Source organism: Myxine glutinosa, chromosome 14 (assembly GCF_964187855.1).
Source record: "Myxine glutinosa chromosome 14, kmMyxGlut1.1, whole genome shotgun sequence".
Lineage (NCBI taxonomy): Eukaryota > Metazoa > Chordata > Myxini > Myxiniformes > Myxinidae > Myxine > Myxine glutinosa.
The window spans coordinates 56,245,567-56,269,833 of NC_136274.1; the positions used below are offsets into that span (position 1 = coordinate 56,245,567).

The window sequence follows — 24,267 nt, forward strand, 5'->3', positions numbered from 1 at the left end:
GTATTCACCCACCCTTACGGAACTTCACATCAGGATTTAAATATTTGTTTATGTCACGAATGTTGTGAAAAGTTTATTTTTTATATTAATGTTATTTAATTTGTGATTGGAGTTATGCTGTTTGGAATGAAAAAAGAGATATCGAGTTCAAGTGAATGACGGAATGCCGTGATGGTTTCTACTTTCTGAACGTGAATTTCGCGGAACGCCATATGCAGATTCACCATTGACTGGGTATGGAACAAACGGACCCATTTGTTTGCGAATGGGTACGTTTTTCATGGAAGTTCTTCACGAACTTGCTGTCCATGTCTGACGTGCGACTGAAGGTACTGCAGTAATGTGGAATCTATTGGTTTCATGCTTTAGCATTCGCCGTTTCTGCATTGTCTGTTTGCTTCTGGCTTCCCACCCGTGAATAGCACGGGTACCTCACTAGTAGACCTTAACACAAAGATGAACCAATTAAATTTTAGTGAACCAGTAAAAGATCAAAGGTCATGTGAACTTTGAAAATCATTTTGCAGACCATAACTCAAAGTTAGAAGCATCTGATGTCCCTCTTCTACTTATCCGTTTTTTTCCCTTCCTCTCACGATTACTCTCAAGGGACATTTAATATTTTATGTGACCTTTATTTGAGGTCAAACATAACAGTGGGTTGACATCCAATGTGGGGGTAGGGGGGGGGGCATATCCATTGACACATTAACGTCAAATTCTACTTTTCTAGTTGTACACCGCTCCTTTCCTATGCCATCTCCAGGCACTGCATAACGTCATTGTCGGGCACCGAAAGGGGCCCGGAAATGACGCACGCCAAAAGGGAGTACTCGGTTTTCACTCCGGTTGTTTGTTTGTTAGTTTTCTTGTTTATTTGTTTATCTGGGCGATATCTCAGCAATCGTTTGAGCTAGGAAGCTGAAATTTGGGCACAATAGTGCGTAAGTACTTTGTCAAAAACTGTATTTTTTTGTTTTTTGATTGATCAATTAATTGGTTCCTTACTTAATTATTATTATCGATTAATTAAGTGCTTATTTATTTCCTTTTTCTTCTGGCCATTATCTCAGACACCTTTTGAGTTAGGGAGCTGATATTTGGACGTGCCAATGACCAAGTGATTTGGCTGTAAAGGCTATTTTTGATTTATTGATTAATCAATTAATCACTTAATTATTTAATTATTCGATTAATGACTTAATTAATTATTATTTTAAAAGTTACAGATTCAGATGAAATGGTGGTCGTATATGTATTCTATTAGCCAATTGATTTTTTTTAATGATTATTATTTATTTATTTTCATTATTAGTCATTTATTTATTTTCTTTCTCGCACCATTTGAGCTAGGACGATGATAATTGGACACGACAGTGACCAAGTGATGTGGCTATAAAGGATATTTTTGATTTATTGATTAATCAATTAATAGATTAATTTATTTATTGATTAATCAATGAATTATTTAATTTTTCTGATTAATGACTTATTTAATAAATTTTCAAAAAGTTACAGCTTCGGATGAAGCACGAGTGGTTTAGGTATACTATTAGCCAATTGATTAAGAAAATATTTTATGATCATTTATTGATTTTAATTATGCAATTAACCAATCAATTATTGGACACCTCTCTCACCCAATACAGTCTCTATGAGATGCACGGCGGTAGGTGCCCGGCAATGCCGCGCTGGAGGATATTTAATTATTTGGCAGTGTACTTTGAATGTATCTGGGCTAGTTTGTTACTTGCCGGAAAAAATTCCGGCAAGTATGTTGGTTGGTTTGTCTGTCTGTCTGTCTGTCTGTTTGTGCGTAGTACTTCGTCTACGTCATTGCACATAGCATCGCCATACTTTACACACATATTTGCCTTGCCCTGGAATAGACTGTGCCCAATTTTTAACTCTATAGGCCCAAGGCCTCCATTATGACGACATAATTCGACCAGTACAAAACTTCATCCAATCAAGATGCAATTTATTGAGCACCATGTCGGCATAAACTGGTGGAGAAAAACAAATAATGATGACGTCACCGGTCACGTGGTTCGGCCGCCATCTTGGAAAAACCGAAAAACTTTGCACCTCTATCTCCGAAAGTGCTGAATAGAAAAAATTGAGACATGGCTCATTGTAAAGAACTCTCCATGGGGAATAAAATATGTAAATGATGATGTCATAGGTGCCTCCATTATGACGTCATAATTCAACAAGTACAAAACTTCATCCGATTAAGATGAAATTTCTTGAGCATAATCTAGGAATAAATTAGTTTAGAAAACAAATAATGATGACGTCATCAGTCACGTGGTTCGGCCGCCATATTTGTTTTAACACAAAAGCCTTAAAAACCACTGAAAATATATCCTGGTGAGGGTTTGCAATCTCTGATTGCTCTTTTTCTTGTTATATCCTTATTGTCAAGGTCACCCAAAACGTGAAATCAGGGGGGTCGAGTTTTCATCTGTCTGTCTGTTTGTGCGCAGTACTACGTCTACATCGTTGCACATAGCATCGCCATACTTTACACACATATTTGCCTTGCCCTGGAATAGACTGTGCCCAATTTTTAACTCTCTCGGCCCAAGGTCAAGCTCAAGGTCACCCAAAACGTGAAAATCGTGACCGCAGCGTAAAGCCGGGGCGAGGCGGAGTGATACAGCGGAAGGACGGTTTAAATGAAGCCGTGATGAGGCGGATTTTCATTGGGACTTTCATCCTGATTTTGTTACCTCCACCACCAAAGGTGGATGGAGGTTATGTTTTCACCCCTGTCTGTTTGTCCGTTTGTTACTTGCCGGAATCTATTCCGGCAAGTATGTTGGTTGGTTAATTACTTGATGGAATAGATTTCGGCAATTATGTTGGTTGGTTGGTTACTTGCCGGAATAGATTTCGGCAAGTATGTTGGTTGGTTGGTTTGTTACTTGCCGGAATAGATTCGCCAGAATAGATTTTGGGTGGTGAGGGGGCTTGAAGCCAGATTTTAATCTTACAGCCACCATGTTTGTGCTCACCGTCACTACGATGCGAAACGAAAGACGCCTCAGAGCTGTCACATTCACAATCACTATGTCGTATGTACTCCCGATACGTGTTTCCTTCATTGTAAAAACTACCAAGTCAACAGTTAAAAGGATTTTGAGCTGATAGGTGTTATGGCCTCGGCAAGATCGATGGAGACTGCGATCTATTAGCTTATACACCGCCCAAATAGCTATGTGGAATTTTCTCATGTAGAGATTAAACCCACGTCGTTTGAACTTTGGCATAGGTCATTATTTACTTTTAATGATGTTTATATACGAATCAAAAAGAAGATAATTGGTTTTGGGTCTTCCTTTCCGCATATCTCATGGGATTGTGCGTTGGAGAGACGACCGTGATGGCGGGGAGTGGTTGGCAAATCAAAAAAAAAAAAAAACATTCCGGCAAGTCCTCGGTCTCTGACCGATTTTTCATTTGATTGTTTGTCCGGGCAATATCTCAGCCATCCTTTGAGCTAGGAAGCTGAAATTTCGGCACATTAGTGAGCAAGTACTTTGGCAAAAACTATATTTTTTGTTATTTGATTGATCAATTAATTGAGTAATTACTTAATTATTATCGATTAATTAAGTACTTATTTATTTCCTTTGTCATCTTGGCAACATCTCAGGCACCTTTTGAGCTAGAAAGCTGTTATTTGGACATGGCAATGACCAAGTAAGTGAATTGGCTGTAAAGGCTATTTTTGATTTTTTGATTCATCAATTAATCGATGAATTATTTAATTATTCGATTAATGACTTAATTTAAAAAGAAAAAAAAAAGTTACAGATTCGGATGAAATGGTGGTGGTTTCGGTATTCTATTAGCCGATTGATTAATTATTTAATTATTTTATGATTATTATTTTTTTCTTTTCATTATTAATCTTTTTTTTTTTTTTCATCTGGGCAATTTCTCGGGCACCCTTTGAGCTAGTAAGCTGATATTTTGACTCAACAGTGACCAAGTGATGTGGCTAGCTATAAAGGATATTTTTGATTTATTGATTAATCAATGAATCGATGAATTATTTATTGATTAATCAACTAATTATTTAATTTTTTCCATGAATGGCTTATTTAATTAATTTTCAAAAATTACAGCTTAGCATGAAGCCCTGGTGGTTTAGGTATGCTATTAGCCAATTGATTATGAAAATATTTTATGATCATTATTTATTGATTTTAATTATGCAATTAATCAAACAATTATTGTACACCTCTCCCTCCCAATACAGTCTCTATGAGCTGCACAGCGGTAACGCCGGACGTCCAGGCCTTGCTGTGCTTGAGGATGTTATTTATTTATTTGGCATGGGGGCGGTGTACTTTGAATGTATCTGTACTTGTTCTTTTTTTTTTTTTGGGTGATCGAGAGTATGCCAAACAAACCAAACCAAAATATAATGTCCATGCACTTCTTTAGTTGATGACGTAGAGGTTTGTCATTTATTGTTCTTCACTCAGCAAGGAGATGGAGGAATTTGAGCGGCACAAGAACGAGGAGTTTGTAAAGTTGGAGGAGCTGAAGAAGGAGGAGATGCGGAAGATGCGGAAGGAGCGGCGTGTGTTTGAGAAGCATGCTGCTGCTGCACGTGCCATTCCAGACAAGCAGGAACGTGATAAGATGCAGGTGAGCGCTGCTTTCTTCTTATATTATTAATCTTGCAAGTTGAACCCACTTTGCATTTTTGGCTTTGGTTTGAGTAAAATTATTCGTCAATGCTTCCTTCAGCCATAATTGTTATTAACTATTTTATTACTTCCATCACCGAAGGTAGATATAGCACAATATCTCAACTAGTTGTGGACGGATTTGGATGTAACTTGGAGGATGAGTTGGTCAGTTGACATGAACAAGCCGATTAGATTTTGGTTCAGGTCCAGATCCAGATCCGGCCTATCAGTGGGATACAAAAAACGGAAACTGTTCAGCCTGGCGGAAGTATGCACTCCACCAAGTGCTGTTCTAGTTGTTCATATTTTTATTTAATTCACCAGCAGATTAGTTCAAATGAAAATTCAGTTAAGGTATGGCAATCCACCTGCCTGTCATTTGATTGGAAAAAAATTTGATGGGTTATTGATGCACCCATTCAATCCAAAGATAATAAAAACAAGTACAGATACATTCACCGCCTCCATTCACCACACCGCCCCCATGACAAACAATTAAATATCCTCCAGCGTGGCATTGCTGGGGCGCCTTGGGCACCCAACGATACCGCCGTGCAGCTTATAGACACTGTATTGGGAGGAAGAGGTGTACAATAATTGATTGATTAATTGCATAATTAAAATTGATAAATAGTGATCATAAAATATATTCTTAATCAATTGGCTAATAGCACACCAAAACCACCAGTTCTTCATCCAAAGCTGTAACTTTTTGAAAATTAAATAAATAAGCCATTAATTGAAAAAGAAAAGAAAAGATTAATCAATAAATAATTAATCGATTAATTGATTAATCAATAAATCAAAAATACCCTTTACAGCCAAATCACTTGGTTATTGTCATGTCCAAATATCAGCTTCCTAGCTCAAAAGGGGCCTGATATATTGCCCAGAAGAGAAAGGAAATATGTAAGTACTTAATTAATCGATAATAATTAAGTAACTAATCAATTAATTGATTCATCAAAAACAAAAAAAATACCGTTTTTGACAAAGCACTTGCTCACTATTGTGCCCAAATTTCAGCTTCCTAGTTCAAATGATGACTGAGATATCGCCCGGACAAACAAACAAACAAGAAAACAAGTACAGATGCATTCAAAGTACACCGCCCCCATGCCAAATAATTAAATATTGTACAGCGCGGCATTGCCCGGGCGCCGGATACCGCAGTGCAGCTCATGGAGGCTGCATTGGGAGTGAGAGGTGTACACTAATTGATTGATTAATTGTATAATTAAAATCAATAAAAGATTATCACAAAATATTTTCTTAATCAATTGGCCAATAGCATAACTAAACCACTCGTGCTTCATCCGAAGATGTATCTTTTAGAAATTTAATTAAATAAGTCATTTATAAAAAATTCAATAATTAATCGATTAATCAATAAATAATTAATCGATTAAATGATTAATCAATAAATCAAAAATATCCTTGATAGCCACATCACTTGGTCACTGTCATGTCCAAATATTAGCCTCCCAGCTCAAAAGGTGCCTGAGATATTGGCCAAATGAGAAAGAAAATAAATAAATGATTAATAATGAAAATAAATAAATAATCATTAAAAAATTAAATTATTAATCAATTCGGTCATGGAACACATAAGCCACCACCGTTTCATCAGAATCTGTAACTTAAAAAAAAGAAGAACAAGTACACATACATTCAAAGTACACCGCCCCATGCCAAATAATTAAATATGCTGCAGCGCGGCATTGCCGGGGCGCCTCCGGCGCCCGGCAATACCGCAGTGCAGCTCATTGAGGCTGCATTGGGAGGGAGAGGTGTACACTAATTGATTGATTAATTGTATAATTAAAATCAATAAAAGATTATCACAAAATATTTTCATAATCAATTGGCTAATCGCATAACTAAACCAGTAGTGCTTCATCCGAAGATGTATCTTTTAGAAATTTAATTAAATAAGTCATTTATAAAAAATTAAATAATTAATTGATTACTCAATAAATAATTAATCGATTAATCAATAAATACTTAATAGATGAAATGATTAATCAATAAATCAAAAATATCCTTGATAGCCACATCACTTGGTCACTCATGTCCAAATATTAGCTTCCCAGCTCAAAAGGTGCCTGAGATATTGGCCAAATGAGAAAGAAAATAAATAAATGATTAATAATGAAAATAAATAAATAATAATCATAAAAAAATTAAATTATTAATCAATTTGGTCAGAGAACACATAAACTACCACTATTTCATCAGAATCTGTAACTTAAAAAAAAAAAATTTTTTTGTCATTAATCGAATAATTAAATAATTAATCGATTAATTGATTAATTAATAAATCAAAAATATCCTTTGCAGCCAAATCACCTGGTCATTGGCATGTCCAAATATCAGCTTCCTAACTCAAAAGGTGCCTGAGTTAATAATGGTCAGAAGATAAATGAAATTTAATTAATTAAATAAGTACTTAATTAAACGCTAATAATTAAATAACTCCTCAATTAATTGATTATTCAAAAAACAAAAAATACCGTATTTGACAAAGGACTTGCTCACTACTGTGCCGAAATTTCAGCTTCCTAGCTCAAAGGATGGCTGAGATATCGTCCGGACAACCAAGAAAGAAAACAAACAAGTACAAATACATTCAAAGTACACCGCCCCATGCCAAATAATTAAATATGCTGCAGCGCGGCATTGCCGGGGCGCCTCCGGCGCCCGGCAATACCGCAGTGCAGCTCATTAAGGCTGCATTGGGAGGGAGAGGAGTACAATAATTGATTGATTAATTGTGAAATTTAAATATATAAATGATCATAAAATATTTTCATAATCAATTGGCTAATAGCATACCTAAAGCACTAGTGCTTCATCCGAAGATGTATCTTTTAGAAATTTAATTAAATAAGTCATTTATAAAAAATTAAATAATTAATTGATTACTCAATAAATAATTAATCGATTAATCAATAAATAATTAATAGATGAAATGATTAATCAATAAATCAAAAATATCCTTGATAGCCACATCACTTGGTCACTCATGTCCAAATATTAGCTTCCCAGCTCAAAAGGTGCCTGAGATATTGGCCAAATGAGAAAGAAAATAAATAAATGATTAATAATGAAAATAAATAAATAATAATCATAAAAAAATTAAATTATTAATCAATTTGGTCAGAGAACACATAAACTACCACTATTTCATCAGAATCTGTAACTTTAAAAAAAAATTTTTTTTGTCATTAATCGAATAATTAAATAATTAATCGATTAATTGATTAATTAATAAATCAAAAATATCCTTTGCAGCCAAATCACCTGGTCATTGGCATGTCCAAATATCAGCTTCCTAACTCAAAAGGTGCCTGAGTTAATGGTCAGAAGAGAAAGGAAATTTGATTAATTAAATAAGTACTTAATTAATCGCTAATAATTAAATAACTCCTCAATTTATTGATTAATCAAAAAAAAAAAATACCGTTTTTGACAAAGGACTTGCTCACTCTTGTGCCGAAATTTCAGCTTCCTAGCTCAAAGGATGGCTGAGATATCGTCCGGACAACCAAGAAAGAAAACAAATAAAAGAATGCGAAAATCTTTGCACATAGACAAAAGACAAAATTAAATCAAAAGACAACGTGTAATTAGCTGCCACATATCCAATTAATTGTTGTAGATATATAACTCAAAAAAAAATCAAAAGCTTGAAGAAATACCATTACAAGTACAAATACATTCAAAGTACACCGCCCCATGCCAAATAATTAAATATGCTGCAGCGCGGCATTGCCGGGGCGCCTCCGGCGCCCGGCAATACCGCAGTGCAGCTCATTAAGGCTGCATTGGGAGGGAGAGGAGTACAATAATTGATTGATTAATTGTGAAATTTAAATATATAAATGATCATAAAATATTTTCATAATCAATTGGCTAATAGCATACCTAAAGCACTAGTGCTTCATCCGAAGATGTATCTTTTAGAAATTTAATTAAATAAGTCATTTATAAAAAATTAAATAATTAATTGATTACTCAATAAATAATTAATCGATTAATCAATAAATAATTAATAGATGAAATGATTAATCAATAAATCAAAAATATCCTTGATAGCCACATCACTTGGTCACTCATGTCCAAATATTAGCTTCCCAGCTCAAAAGGTGCCTGAGATATTGGCCAAATGAGAAAGAAAATAAATAAATGATTAATAATGAAAATAAATAAATAATAATCATAAAAAAATTAAATTATTAATCAATTTGGTCAGAGAACACATAAACTACCACTATTTCATCAGAATCTGTAACTTTAAAAAAAAAATTTTTTTGTCATTAATCGAATAATTAAATAATTAATCGATTAATTGATTAATTAATAAATCAAAAATATCCTTTGCAGCCAAATCACCTGGTCATTGGCATGTCCAAATATCAGCTTCCTAACTCAAAAGGTGCCTGAGTTAATGGTCAGAAGAGAAAGGAAATTTGATTAATTAAATAAGTACTTAATTAATCGCTAATAATTAAATAACTCCTCAATTTATTGATTAATCAAAAAAAAAAAATACCGTTTTTGACAAAGGACTTGCTCACTCTTGTGCCGAAATTTCAGCTTCCTAGCTCAAAGGATGGCTGAGATATCGTCCGGACAACCAAGAAAGAAAACAAACAAACAAGAAAACAAGTACACATACATTCAAAGTACACCGCCCCATGCCAAATAATTAAATATGCTGCAGCGCGGCATTGCCGGGGCGCCTCCGGCGCCCGGCAATACCGCAGTGCAGCTCATTAAGGCTGCATTGGGAGGGAGAGGTGTACACTAATTGATTGATTAATTGTATAATTAAAATCAATAAAAGATTATCACAAAATATTTTCATAATCAATTGGCTAATCGCATAACTAAACCACTAGTGCTTCATCCGAAGATGTATCTTTTAGAAATTTAATTAAATAAGTCATTTATAAAAAATTAAATAATTAATTGATTACTCAATAAATAATTAATCGATTAATCAATAAATAATTAATAGATGAAATGATTAATCAATAAATCAAAAATATCCTTGATAGCCACATCACTTGGTCACTTATGTCCAAATATTAGCTTCCCAGCTCAAAAGGTGCCTGAGATATTGGCCAAATGAGAAAGAAAATAAATAAATGATTAATAATGAAAATAAATAAATAATAATCATAAAAAAATTAAATTGGTAATCAATTTGGTCAGAGAACACATAAACTACCACTATTTCATCAGAATCTGTAACTTAAAAAAAAAATTTTTTTGGGTCATTAATCGAATAATTAAATAATTAATCGATTAATTGATTAATTAATAAATCAAAAATATCCTTTGCAGCCAAATCACCTGGTCATTGGCATGTCCAAATATCAGCTTCCTAACTCAAAAGGTGCCTGAGTTAATAATGGTCAGAAGAGAAATGAAATTTAATTAATTAAATAAGTACTTAATTAAACGCTAATAATTAAATAACTCCTCAATTAATTGATTATTCAAAAAACAAAAAATACCGTATTTGACAAAGGACTTGCTCACGACTGTGCCGAAATTTCAGCTTCTTAGCTTGAAGGATGGCTGAGATATCGCCCGGACAACCAAGAAAACAAACAAACAAGAAACCAGAGTGAAAACTGAGTACTCTCTTTCAGCGTGCGTCACTGCCGAGCCCCCTTTGGTGCCCGGCAATGACGATTTGCAATGCCTGGAGATGGCATAGGAAAGGAGCGGTGTACAACAAGTACACATACATTCAAAGTACACCGCCCCCATGCCAAATAATTAAATATCCTACAGAGCGGCATTGCCGGGGCGCCTCCGGCGCCCGGCAATACCACAGAGCAGCTCATTGAGGCTGCATTGGGAGGCAGAGGTGTACGCTAATTGATTGATTAATTGTATAATTAAAATCAATAAAAGATTATCACAAAATATTTTCATAATCAATTGGCTAATCGCATAACTAAACCACTAGTGCTTCATCCGAAGATGTATCTTTTAGAAATTTAATTAAATAAGTCATTTATAAAAAATTAAATAATTAATTGATTACTCAATAAATAATTAATCGATTAATCAATAAATAATTAATAGATGAAATGATTAATCAATAAATCAAAAATATCCTTGATAGCCACATCACTTGGTCACTTATGTCCAAATATTAGCTTCCCAGCTCAAAAGGTGCCTGAGATATTGGCCAAATGAGAAAGAAAATAAATAAATGATTAATAATGAAAATAAATAAATAATAATCATAAAAAAATTAAATTGGTAATCAATTTGGTCAGAGAACACATAAACTACCACTATTTCATCAGAATCTGTAACTTAAAAAAAAAATTTTTTTGGGTCATTAATCGAATAATTAAATAATTAATCGATTAATTGATTAATTAATAAATCAAAAATATCCTTTGCAGCCAAATCACCTGGTCATTGGCATGTCCAAATATCAGCTTCCTAACTCAAAAGGTGCCTGAGTTAATAATGGTCAGAAGAGAAATGAAATTTAATTAATTAAATAAGTACTTAATTAAACGCTAATAATTAAATAACTCCTCAATTAATTGATTATTCAAAAAACAAAAAATACCGTATTTGACAAAGGACTTGCTCACGACTGTGCCGAAATTTCAGCTTCCTAGCTCAAAGGATGGCTGAGATATCGTCCGGACAACCAAGAAAGAAAACAAACAAGTACACATACATTCAAAGTACACCGCCCCATGCCAAATAATTAAATATGCTGCAGCGCGGCATTGCCGGGGCGCCTCCGGCGCCCGGCAATACCGCAGTGCAGCTCATTGAGGCTGCATTGGGAGGGAGAGGTGTACACTAATTGATTGATTAATTGTATAATTAAAATCAATAAAAGATTATCACAAAATATTTTCATAATCAATTGGCTAATCGCATAACTAAACCAGTAGTGCTTCATCCGAAGATGTATCTTTTAGAAATTTATTTAAATAAGTCATTTATAAAAAATTAAATAATTAATTGATTACTCAATAAATAATTAATCGATTAATCAATAAATACTTAATAGATGAAATGATTAATCAATAAATCAAAAATATCCTTGATAGCCACATCACTTGGTCACTCATGTCCAAATATTAGCTTCCCAGCTCAAAAGGTGCCTGAGATATTGGCCAAATGAGAAAGAAAATAAATAAATGATTAATAATGAAAATAAATAAATAATAATCATAAAAAAATTAAATTATTAATCAATTTGGTCAGAGAACACATACGTAAACTACCACTATTTCATCAGAATCTGTAACTTAAAAAAAAAAATTTTTTTTGTCATTAATCGAATAATTAAATAATTAATCGATTAATTGATTAATTAATAAATCAAAAATATCCTTTGCAGCCAAATCACCTGGTCATTGGCATGTCCAAATATCAGCTTCCTAACTCAAAAGGTGCCTGAGTTAATAATGGTCAGAAGATAAATGAAATTTAATTAATTAAATAAGTACTTAATTAAACGCTAATAATTAAATAACTCCTCAATTAATTGATTATTCAAAAAACAAAAAATACCGTATTTGACAAAGGACTTGCTCACTACTGTGCCGAAATTTCAGCTTCCTAGCTCAAAGGATGGCTGAGATATCGTCCGGACAACCAAGAAAGAAAACAAACAAACAAGAAAACAAGAAACCAGAGTGAAAACTGAGTACTCTCTTTCAGCGTGCGTCACTGCCGAGCCCCCTTTGGTGCCCGGCAATGACGATTTGCAATGCCTGGAGATGGCATAGGAAAGGAGCGGTGTACAACAAACAAGAAAACAAGAAAACAAACAAGAAACCAGAGTGAAAACTGAGTACTCTCTTTCAGCGTGCGTCACTGCCGAGCCCCCTTTGGTGCCCGGCAATGACGATTTGCAATGCCTGGAGATGGCATAGGAAAGGAGCGGTGTACAACAAACAAGAAACCAGAGTGAAAACTGAGTACTCTCTTTCAGCGTGCGTCACTGCCGAGCCCCCTTCGGTGCCCGGCAATGACGATTTGCAATGCCTGGAGGTGGCATAGGAAAGGAGCGGTGTACAACAAGTACACATACATTCAAAGTACACCGCCCCATGCCAAATAATTAAATATGCTGCAGCGCGGCATTGCCGGGGCGCCTCCGGCGCCCGGCAATACCGCAGTGCAGCTCATTGAGGCTGCATTGGGAGGGAGAGGTGTACACTAATTGATTGATTAATTGTATAATTAAAATCAATAAAAGATTATTGTACACCGCTCCTTTCCTATGCCATCTCCAGGCATTGCAAATCGTCATTGCTGGGCACCGAAGGGGGCTCGGCAGTGACGCACGCTGAAAGAGAGTACTCAGTTTTCACTCTGGTTTCTTGTTTGTTTGTTTTCTTGGTTGTCCGGACGATATCTCAGCCATCCTTTGAGCTAGGAAGCTGAAATTTCGGCACAGTCGTGAGCAAGTCCTTTGTCAAATACGGTATTTTTTGTTTTTTGAATAATCAATTAATTGAGGAGTTATTTAATTATTAGCGTTTAATTAAGTACTTATTTAATTAATTAAATTTCATTTCTCTTCTGACCATTATTAACTCAGGCACCTTTTGAGTTAGGAAGCTGATATTTGGACATGCCAATGACCAGGTGATTTGGCTGCAAAGGATATTTTTGATTTATTAATTAATCAATTAATCGATTAATTATTTAATTATTCGATTAATGACCCAAAAAAATTTTTTTTTTAAGTTACAGATTCTGATGAAATAGTGGTAGTTTATGTGTTCTCTGACCAAATTGATTACCAATTTAATTTTTTTATGATTATTATTTATTTATTTTCATTATTAATCATTTATTTATTTTCTTTCTCATTTGGCCAATATCTCAGGCACCTTTTGAGCTGGGAAGCTAATATTTGGACATAAGTGACCAAGTGATGTGGCTATCAAGGATATTTTTGATTTATTGATTAATCATTTCATCTATTAATTATTTATTGATTAATCGATTAATTATTTATTGAGTAATCAATTAATTATTTAATTTTTTATAAATGACTTATTTAATTAAATTTCTAAAAGATACATCTTCGGATGAAGCACTAGTGGTTTAGTTATGCGATTAGCCAATTGATTATGAAAATATTTTGTGATAATCTTTTATTGATTTTAATTATACAATTAATCAATCAATTAGCGTACACCTCTGCCTCCCAATGCAGCCTCAATGAGCTGCTCTGTGGTATTGCCGGGCGCCGGAGGCGCCCCGGCAATGCCGCTCTGTAGGATATTTAATTATTTGGCATGGGGGCGGTGTACTTTGAATGTATGTGTACTTGTTTGTTTTCTTGTTTGTTTTCTTGCTTGTTTGTTTTCTTTCTTGGTTGTCCGGACGATATCTCAGCCATCCTTTGAGCTAGGAAGCTGAAATTTCGGCACAGTAGTGAGCAAGTCCTTTGTCAAATACGGTATTTTTTGTTTTTTGAATAATCAATTAATTGAGGAGTTATTTAATTATTAGCGTTTAATTAAGTACTTATTTAATTAATTAAATTTCATTTCTCTTCTGACCATTATTAACTCAGGCACCTTTTGAGTTAGGAAGCTGATATTTGGACATGCCAATGACCAGGTGATTTGGCTGCAAAGGATATTTTTGATTTATTAATTAATCAATTAATCGATTAATTATTTAATTATTCGATTAATGACAAAAAAATTTTTTTTTTTAAAGTTACAGATTCTGATGAAATAGTGGTAGTTTATGTGTTCTCTGACCAAATTGATTAATAATTTAATTTTTTTATGATTATTATTTATTTATTTTCATTATTAATCATTTATTTATTTTCTTTCTCATTTGGCCAATATCTCAGGCACCTTTTGAGCTGGGAAGCTAATATTTGGACATGAGTGACCAAGTGATGTGGCTATCAAGGATATTTTTGATTTATTGATTAATCATTTCATCTATTAAGTATTTATTGATTAATCGATTAATTATTTATTGAGTAATCAATTAATTATTTAATTTTTTATAAATGACTTATTTAATTAAATTTCTAAAAGATACATCTTCGGATGAAGCACTAGTGGTTTAGTTATGCGATTAGCCAATTGATTATGAAAATATTTTGTGATAATCTTTTATTGATTTTAATTATACAATTAATCAATCAATTAGTGTACACCTTTCACTCCCAATGCAGCCTCAATGAGCTGCACTGCGGTATTGCCGGGCGCCGGAGGCGCCCCGGCAATGCCGCGCTGCAGCATATTCAATTATTTGGCATGGGGCGGTGTACTTTGAATGTATTTGTACTTGTCACAAAATATTTTCATAATCAATTGGCTAATCGCATAACTAAACCAGTAGTGCTTCATCCGAAGATGTATCTTTTAGAAATTTAATTAAATAAGTCATTTATAAAAAATTAAATAATTAATTGATTACTCAATAAATAATTAATCGATTAATCAATAAATACTTAATAGATGAAATGATTAATCAATAAATCAAAAATATCCTTGATAGCCACATCACTTGGTCACTCATGTCCAAATATTAGCTTCCCAGCTCAAAAGGTGCCTGAGATATTGGCCAAATGAGAAAGAAAATAAATAAATGATTAATAATGAAAATAAATAAATAATAATCATAAAAAAATTAAATTATTAATCAATTTGGTCAGAGAACACATAAACTACCACTATTTCATCAGAATCTGTAACTTAAAAAAAAAAATTTTTTTTGTCATTAATCGAATAATTAAATAATTAATCGATTAATTGATTAATTAATAAATCAAAAATATCCTTTGCAGCCAAATCACCTGGTCATTGGCATGTCCAAATATCAGCTTCCTAACTCAAAAGGTGCCTGAGTTAATAATGGTCAGAAGATAAATGAAATTTAATTAATTAAATAAGTACTTAATTAAACGCTAATAATTAAATAACTCCTCAATTAATTGATTATTCAAAAAACAAAAAATACCGTATTTGACAAAGGACTTGCTCACTACTGTGCCGAAATTTCAGCTTCCTAGCTCAAAGGATGGCTGAGATATCGTCCGGACAACCAAGAAAACAAGAAAACAAGAAAACAAACAAACAAGTACACATACATTCAAAGTACACCGCCCCATGCCAAATAATTAAATATGCTGCAGCGCGGCATTGCCGGGGCGCCTCCGGCGCCCGGCAATACTGCAGTGCAGCTCATTGAGGCTGCATTGGGAGGGAGAGGTGTACACTAATTGATTGATTAATTGTATAATTAAAATCAATAAAAGATTATCACAAAATATTTTCATAATCAATTGGCTAATCGCATAACTAAACCAGTAGTGCTTCATCCGAAGATGTATCTTTTAGAAATTTAATTAAATAAGTCATTTATAAAAAATTAAATAATTAATTGATTACTCAATAAATAATTAATCGATTAATCAATAAATACTTAATAGATGAAATGATTAATCAATAAATCAAAAATATCCTTGATAGCCACATCACTTGGTCACTCATGTCCAAATATTAGCTTCCCAGCTCAAAAGGTGCCTGAGATATTGGCCAAATGAGAAAGAAAATAAATAAATGATTAATAATGAAAATAAATAAATAATAATCATAAAAAAATTAAATTATTAATCAATTTGGTCAGAGAACACATAAACTACCACTATTTCATCAGAATCTGTAACTTAAAAAAAAAAAATTTTTTTGTCATTAATCGAATAATTAAATAATTAATCGATTAATTGATTAATTAATAAATCAAAAATATCCTTTGCAGCCAAATCACCTGGTCATTGGCATGTCCAAATATCAGCTTCCTAACTCAAAAGGTGCCTGAGTTAATAATGGTCAGAAGATAAATGAAATTTAATTAATTAAATAAGTACTTAATTAAACGCTAATAATTAAATAACTCCTCAATTAATTGATTATTCAAAAAACAAAAAATACCGTATTTGACAAAGGACTTGCTCACTACTGTGCCGAAATTTCAGCTTCCTAGCTCAAAGGATGGCTGAGATATCGTCCGGACAACCAAGAAAACAAACAAGAAACCAGAGTGAAAACTGAGTACTCTCTTTCAGCGTGCGTCACTGCCGAGCCCCCTTCGGTGCCCGGCAATGACGATTTGCAATGCCTGGAGGTGGCATAGGAAAGGAGCGGTGTACAACAAGTACACATACATTCAAAGTACACCGCCCCATGCCAAATAATTAAATATGCTGCAGCGCGGCATTGCCGGGGCGCCTCTGGCGCCCGGCAATACCGCAGTGCAGCTCATTGAGGCTGCATTGGGAGGGAGGGGTGTACACTAATTGATTGATTAATTGTATAATTAAAATCAATAAAAGATTATCACAAAATATTTTCATAATCAATTGGCTAATCGCATAACTAAACCACTAGTGCTTCATCCGAAGATGTATCTTTTAGAAATTTAATTAAATAAGTCATTTATAAAAAATTAAATAATTAATTGATTACTCAATAAATAATTAATCGATTAATCAATAAATAATTAATAGATGAAATGATTAATCAATAAATCAAAAATATCCTTGATAGCCACATCACTTGGTCACTCATGTCCAAATATTAGCTTCCCAGCTCAAAAGGTGCCTGAGATATTGGCCAAATGAGAAAGAAAATAAATAAATGATTAATAATGAAAATAAATAAATAATAATCATAAAAAAATTAAATTATTAATCAATTTGGTCAGAGAACACATAAACTACCACTATTTCATCAGAATCTGTAACTTAAAAAAAAAATTTTTTTTTGTCATTAATCGAATAATTAAATAATTAATCGATTAATTGATTAATTAATAAATCAAAAATATCCTTTGCAGCCAAATCACCTGGTCATTGGCATGTCCAAATATCAGCTTCCTAACTCAAAAGGTGCCTGAGTTAATAATGGTCAGAAGAGAAATGAAATTTAATTAATTAAATAAGTACTTAATTAAACGCTAATAATTAAATAACTCCTCAATTAATTGATTATTCAAAAAACAAAAAATACCGTATTTGACAAAGGACTTGCTCACTACTGTGCCGAAATTTCAGCTTCCTAGCTCAAAGGATGGCTGAGATATCGTCCGGACAACCAAGAAAACAAACAAACAAGAAACCAGAGTGAAAACTGAGTACTCTCTTTCAGCGTGCGTCACTGCCGAGCCCCCTTTGGTGCCCGGCAATGACGATTTGCAATGCCTGGAGATGGCATAGGAAAGGAGCGGTGTACAACAAGTACACATACATTCAAAGTACACCGCCCCATGCCAAATAATTAAATATGCTGCAGCGCGGCATTGCCGGGGCGCCTCCGGCGCCCGGCAATACCGCAGTGCAGCTCATTGAGGCTGCATTGGGAGGGAGAGGTGTACACTAATTGATTGATTAATTGTATAATTAAAATCAATAAAAGATTATCACAAAATATTTTCATAATCAATTGGCTAATCGCATAACTAAACCAGTAGTGCTTCATCCGAAGATGTATCTTTTAGAAATTTAATTAAATAAGTCATTTATAAAAAATTAAATAATTAATTGATTACTCAATAAATAATTAATCGATTAATCAATAAATACTTAAGAGATGAAATGATTAATCAATAAATCAAAAATATCCTTGATAGCCACATCACTTGGTCACTCATGTCCAAATATTAGCTTCCCAGCTCAAAAGGTGCCTGAGATATTGGCCAAATGAGAAAGAAAATAAATAAATGATTAATAATGAAAATAAATAAATAATAATCATAAAAAAATTAAATTATTAATCAATTTGGTCAGAGAACACATAAACTACCACTATTTCATCAGAATCTGTAACTTAAAAAAAAAAAATTTTTTTGTCATTAATCGAATAATTAAATAATTAATCGATTAATTGATTAATTAATAAATCAAAAATATCCTTTGCAGCCAAATCACCTGGTCATTGGCATGTCCAAATATCAGCTTCCTAACTCAAAAGGTGCCTGAGTTAATAATGGTCAGAAGATAAATGAAATTTAATTAATTAAATAAGTACTTAATTAAACGCTAATAATTAAATAACTCCTCAATTAATTGATTATTCAAAAAACAAAAAATACCGTATTTGACAAAGGACTTGCTCACTACTGTGCCGAAATTTCAGCTTCCTAGCTCAAAGGATGGCTGAGATATCGTCCGGACAACCAAGAAAACAAGAAAACAAACAAGAAACCAGAGTGAAAACTGAGTACTCTCTTTCAGCGTGCGTCACTGCCGAGCCCCCTTCGGTGCCCGGCAATGACGATTTGCAATGCCTGGAGGTGGCATAGGAAAGGAGCGGTGTACAACAAGAAACCAGAGTGAAAACTGAGTACTCTCTTTCAGCGTGCGTCACTGCCAAGCCCCCTTCGGTGCCCGGCAATGACGATTTGCAATGCCTGGAGGTGGCATAGGAAAGGAGCGGTGTACAACAAACAAGAAAGAAACCAGAGTGAAAACTGAGTACTCTCTTTCAGCGTGCGTCACTGCCGAGCCCCCTTTGGTGCCCGGCAATGACGATTTGCAATGCCTGGAGATGGCATAGGAAAGGAGCGGTGTACAACAAACAAGAAACCAGAGTGAAAACTGAGTACTCTCTTTCAGCGTGCGTCACTGCCGAGCCCCCTTTGGTGCCCGGCAATGACGATTTGCAATGCCTGGAGATGGCATAGGAAAGGAGCGGTGTACAAAAATTGTCATTAATCGAATAATTAAATAATTAATCGATTAATTGATTAATTGATTAATTAATAAATCAAAAATAGCCTTTGCAGCCAAATTACCTGGTCATTGGCATGTCCAAATATCAGCTTCCTAAATCAAAAGGTGCCTGAGATAATGGCCAGAAGAGAAAGGAAATTCGATTAATTAAATAAGTACTTAATTGAATGAAAATGAATGAATGATCGTTTTAAGGCCATTTTCCCTGCTTGAGCGGGGGTTAGCCTTGCGGGCCCCATGACAATCATGGTTCCTTGTTTGAGGCAATGTTTTTATGGCCGGATGCCCTTCCTGACGCCAACCCTTAGTCGCCTCTTACGATGCGCAGGGATACGGTGTACCTATTCTAAACCGGGGTACACACCGGGAAACCGGGGAAAATTAAGTCCTACTTAATTAAAATAAAATAAAAACACCTTTAGAGGCCATTTTTCCCCGCAAAGCGGGGGTTGGCCTTTTTCGGGAACCGTGGTTGTTGTTGTTTTTCGGTCCCCTTTTTGAAGCAATGTTTTACGGCCGGATGCCCTTCCTGACGCCAACCCTTTTTGCCGCCTTTTTTTTTTTTTTTTTTTTGTTTTTTTGTATACAATATCGAGGCTCGTGAAAGAGCGAACATTAATCACACAGAAAGACAAACCGACACATAAAACATATAACATAGGGAGCGGTAGACAAGATGGGGAGAGAGGGGGAAGGACACAAACACAACATTTGAGAGCAGGGACCGAGAGACATGGAGACATCGAGAGATCTGAGAGAGGGCGAGGGCTTTGGGGGGGGGGGGGGGCGTGGGAAGGGGGCAGTGGGAGAGGTATAAAACATATGGACACTGCCAGGACTTCCAGGAAAGAAGTTGGAATTTCAAACAAGGTGGATCTGGGGTGAATTAGCGGGGGTAGAAAAGATCAAGGTTTTGGATGGGAGAAGATAAGAGATGGTGGTGAACAGCTGTTTTAAAGACCTGGAGGGAGGAGTGGGATTGAAGGGAGTGAGGGAGTTTGTTCCAGAGGCGGGAGAAAAGAGGAATGAAAGAGTGAAGGTGAGCGGAGAGCCGAGATTTCGGCAGTTTAACCATCAGAGGGTTGCTGGCAGATCTTGTGCGACCTGTAGGAATATTTGGGGGACAGAGCACAGAGAGAGCTGGGGGTGCAAGGCCGGAGAGGAGTCGGTAGAAGACAGAAAGACCACCTACCTGCCTGCGGTGAGTGAGTGAAAGGCCCTCAGAGATAGCTTCATCGCGGGAGATTCCAATAATTCTGAAAGCTTTGGTTTCAACAGCGTGAAGCCGAGCTAGGTGTGAGGCAGGAGCACCGGCCCATAGGGGAGAACAGTATTCCATTGAGCTGCGGATGAAAGCCTTGTATGTGGTGAGGAGCTCAGGTGTGCCGAGGAAGGACTTCGCACGACGGAGGATGCCCAGTCGGCGACTGGCTTTGGAGGCCAGCTTGGAAATGTGGTTTTCCCAAGAAAGATCATGGCAGATAGTGAGACCCAAAATCTTGAGCGACAGAACTTCTTGGAGAGGATTGTTGAGAAAGTAGATGGGAGGGTTGTCCAGTCGATCTTTTCGGAGAGACATAGTAAGAGTGTGAGATTTGTCAGGATTGAAAGACATGTTCCACTTGTTTGACCAGTCTGTGATTTTGTCCAGGTCTTCAGAGAGTGAGGAGGCAGCAGACTGCCGATCTGAGGGAAGAGGAATGGAGCGGCAGAGAGTGGAGTCATCAGCAAAGAGATAGAGAGGATTTTCGAGAGAGTCAGAGAGATCATTGATGAAGACCAGAAAAAGCACGGGGCCCAGAACACTGCCTTGGGGAACTCCAGCCTGAACAGGAAGAGGAGATGAGAGAAACCCATTCAGGGCCACACGTTGACGACGACTAGAGAGGAAGTCCGCCAGCCATGCGTGGAGATTTCCATGGATACCAAAGGAGGAGAGTTTGGTGAGCAGAGCGGGGTGCCAGACCGTGTCGAAGGCACGTGATATGTCGAGGGAGACAGCTCTAATTTCCTGTTTGGCATTGAGGACCTCCATCCATTGTTGAGACAGCAGAAGCAGCATGTCCAGAGTAGAGTGACCTGGTCTGAAACCAAATTGATGATCAGAGATCAAGCCATTGGAGAAGAGGAAATATTTCATATCAGAAGCAATGATGGATTCCATGACTTTGCTGATAATTGGGAGAAGGCTGATTGGTCTGTAGTTGCTAGGATCTGTTTTTGCACCATTTTTGTGCAAAGCGGTGATGTTGGCTGATTTCCAAGCAGATGGCAGTTGACCTTGAGCAAAAGAGAGGGTGAAGAGAACAGAGAGAGGGTGAGATAGAGCAGCAGAGCAGGATTTTAGGACCCGTGGGCTGATGCCGTCGGGTCCAGTTGCAGAATCAGAGTCGAGGGTTGACAGAAACTTTTCCACCTTGTCAGGAGGAAAGGACACGGAGTCCAGGAGCAGCAGGGTACGACTGGGTATGGTGGGTACAGAGAGGGATGGGTTTGGGACACAAGATTTAGAGGCAAACACAGAGTTGAGGCATTCAGCTTTTTCACGTGCGGAGTCAGCTGTGTAGCCGTTTGAGGTAAGGGAGGGGATGGAGGGGGAACAAACACCAGAAACGGATTTGACCAGACGCCACCAGGATTTGGAAGAGGGAGACAGATAAGAGAGTTCGGTCTTGAGAACGGAGAGATATTGTTTCCTGGCTCTCCTGAGGGTGGACACACACTTGTTTCGGGCTTTGTGAAAGGAAATGAGATTTCCTTCCGTTGGATTTGCTTTCCAGGAGACGAAGGCAAGTTGTTTCTGGGCAACAGCCTCACCACAAGATTCCGTGTACCATGGACGGGAGGAAGGGTATGACAACTGAAGACGAGATGGGATAAATCTGTGCATGAGAGAGAGCAATTTACTTTGGAAGAATTCCCAGGATGAGTTGATGTCAGAGGTGGTAGAGATGGGAGACCAGTCCAGATGATTGATGGCTGCTTGAAGACCGTGCCAGTTGGCCTGAGTGAAATGCCAGACTCGTCGACGCTGAGCAGGCTCCCTGAGGATGGTCAGAGAGATGTCCACTTTAACAAGGACATGATCAGATGTTCCGATCGGAGCAGAAGAAGAGCAGCAGACATTTTCAGGGAAGTTAGTCATAACCAAGTCCAGAAGAGAAGATGTTCCGTTGACTGAGATCCGGGTCGGGAAATTGACAGATTGTGTCAGTCCCAGTGAGTCGCAGAAGTCCTTTGCTGAGGAGCCATGGCTGGTGAGAGAGGTACCCACACCCAGCCAACTGGCATGATGACAGTTGAAATCACCACATATGAGGAAGAGAGAGTTGGGATGAGTAGATAGAAGTTGGTCCATATCATCAGACAGCGAGATGTAGATGGAGTCATCACTGTTTGGTGGACGGTACAACACACATATGAACAAGAGGTGGGAGCGAAGGGGAAGCCGTAGCCAGAGGTATTCCTGGGGGTGAGGTGGAGAGAGTGCAGTGCAGGGCGAGTGAGGAAGAGAGTTTTTGATAAAGATAGCAACCCCGCCTCCAGGACGAGGCTCAGGTCTATCATACCGGAGGAGGGAGTAGCCCGGGAGAGATACTATGGAATCAGAGACATCATAAAGGAGGAAAGTTTCTGTTAAGCAGATCACGTCTGGTTTGACAGAAGCAACCTGTATGGAGAGATCGGTTAAGTTTGAATGAAGGCCCCGGATGTTTGAGGTCCATACCGTTAATGAAGAGGAAGGGGGAGCATCAGATACAGAACAGGGGGGAGGAGGGGTAGGGTAAGATGTGGAAGAGGTGGAAGAGGTAGGGAGAGCTGTTGAAGGTGTGTCAGAGATTTCAGAATAGCTCGGAGAAAGGGAAGGATGGGGCGGACAAAAGGTTTGATGGTGATTGGGTGAGCCACAATGAGGTGTTATTTGAGGAGGGGGAAGAGCGAGGCAGAAGGTTGGGGGAGATGGAGGTGAGAGTTTGAAGGGGGAAGAAGCGGGGAGGACGCTTTGAGGAGGGGGAGTGAGCGGGGGGAAATTGAGAAGCAATGAGGGTGGGGAGATTTGAAAGGGAGGGGTGAGGGGTGAGGGGGGAGTTTGGGAGGGAAGGGACAAGGGGAGGGATTTGAAAGGGATGGGATATGGGGGAGATTTGGAGGGGAGGGGTGAGGCAGGAGTCTAGGAGGGGAGGGGCGAGGGGGCGTCTTGGCGGGGAGGGGTGAGGGGGTAGTTTAGGAGGGAGGGGGCAAGGGGGGAGATTTGAAAGGGATGGGTGATGGGGAAGATTTGGAGGGGAGGGGTGATGGGGAAGATTTGGAGGGGAGGAGTTATGGGGAAGATTTGGAGGGGAGGGGTGAGATTGGATTTTTGAAAGTGTACGATTTATGGGAAACGAACATTTATTGCAAAATGAGTTTCTTGTGACCTTCGAGTTAAAAATACGTTTTAGGACGCTGGATGGAGGATGGAGTGCAGGAGAGTTTAGGGAATGTAGAACAAAGGCACTATAGGAGATGGATATTTTTTTTGGGATGAATTGATTTGGTGAGCAAGTCGAAAGCAGCCTTTTAAAGAAGAAGAAGAAAAAGGTGTTATAAAATATGACGGAATACATAACTTGAGGGGAAAGTGTAAACATTGAAGGTTAATGAGTGAAAACTATCTGGGGAAATGGGGGAGAAACATGTGGTCGAAGAACGAACGAACGAATAAGAATGAATAAACGAATGAGAACAGAGAAGGAAATGTTTTTTTTTTTGTTTTTTTTTGAGTTGAGATTTACACAAGGA

General features: G+C 36.8%; 1 protein-coding gene across 4 annotated transcripts in view; it reads left to right on the top strand.

Moving 5' to 3' along the window:
• Positions 1-24,267, top strand: part of CPAP (centrosome assembly and centriole elongation protein) — a 71,758-nt gene that overhangs the window by 38,817 nt on the left and 8,674 nt on the right. For all 4 annotated transcript variants that reach the window (XM_068135920.2, XM_068135921.2, XM_068135922.2 and 1 more), the window contains one exon: positions 4,500-4,665. In XM_068135920.2, coding sequence (XP_067992021.2) covers positions 4,500-4,665 — 166 coding nt within the window. The remainder of the gene's footprint in view (positions 1-4,499; positions 4,666-24,267) is intronic.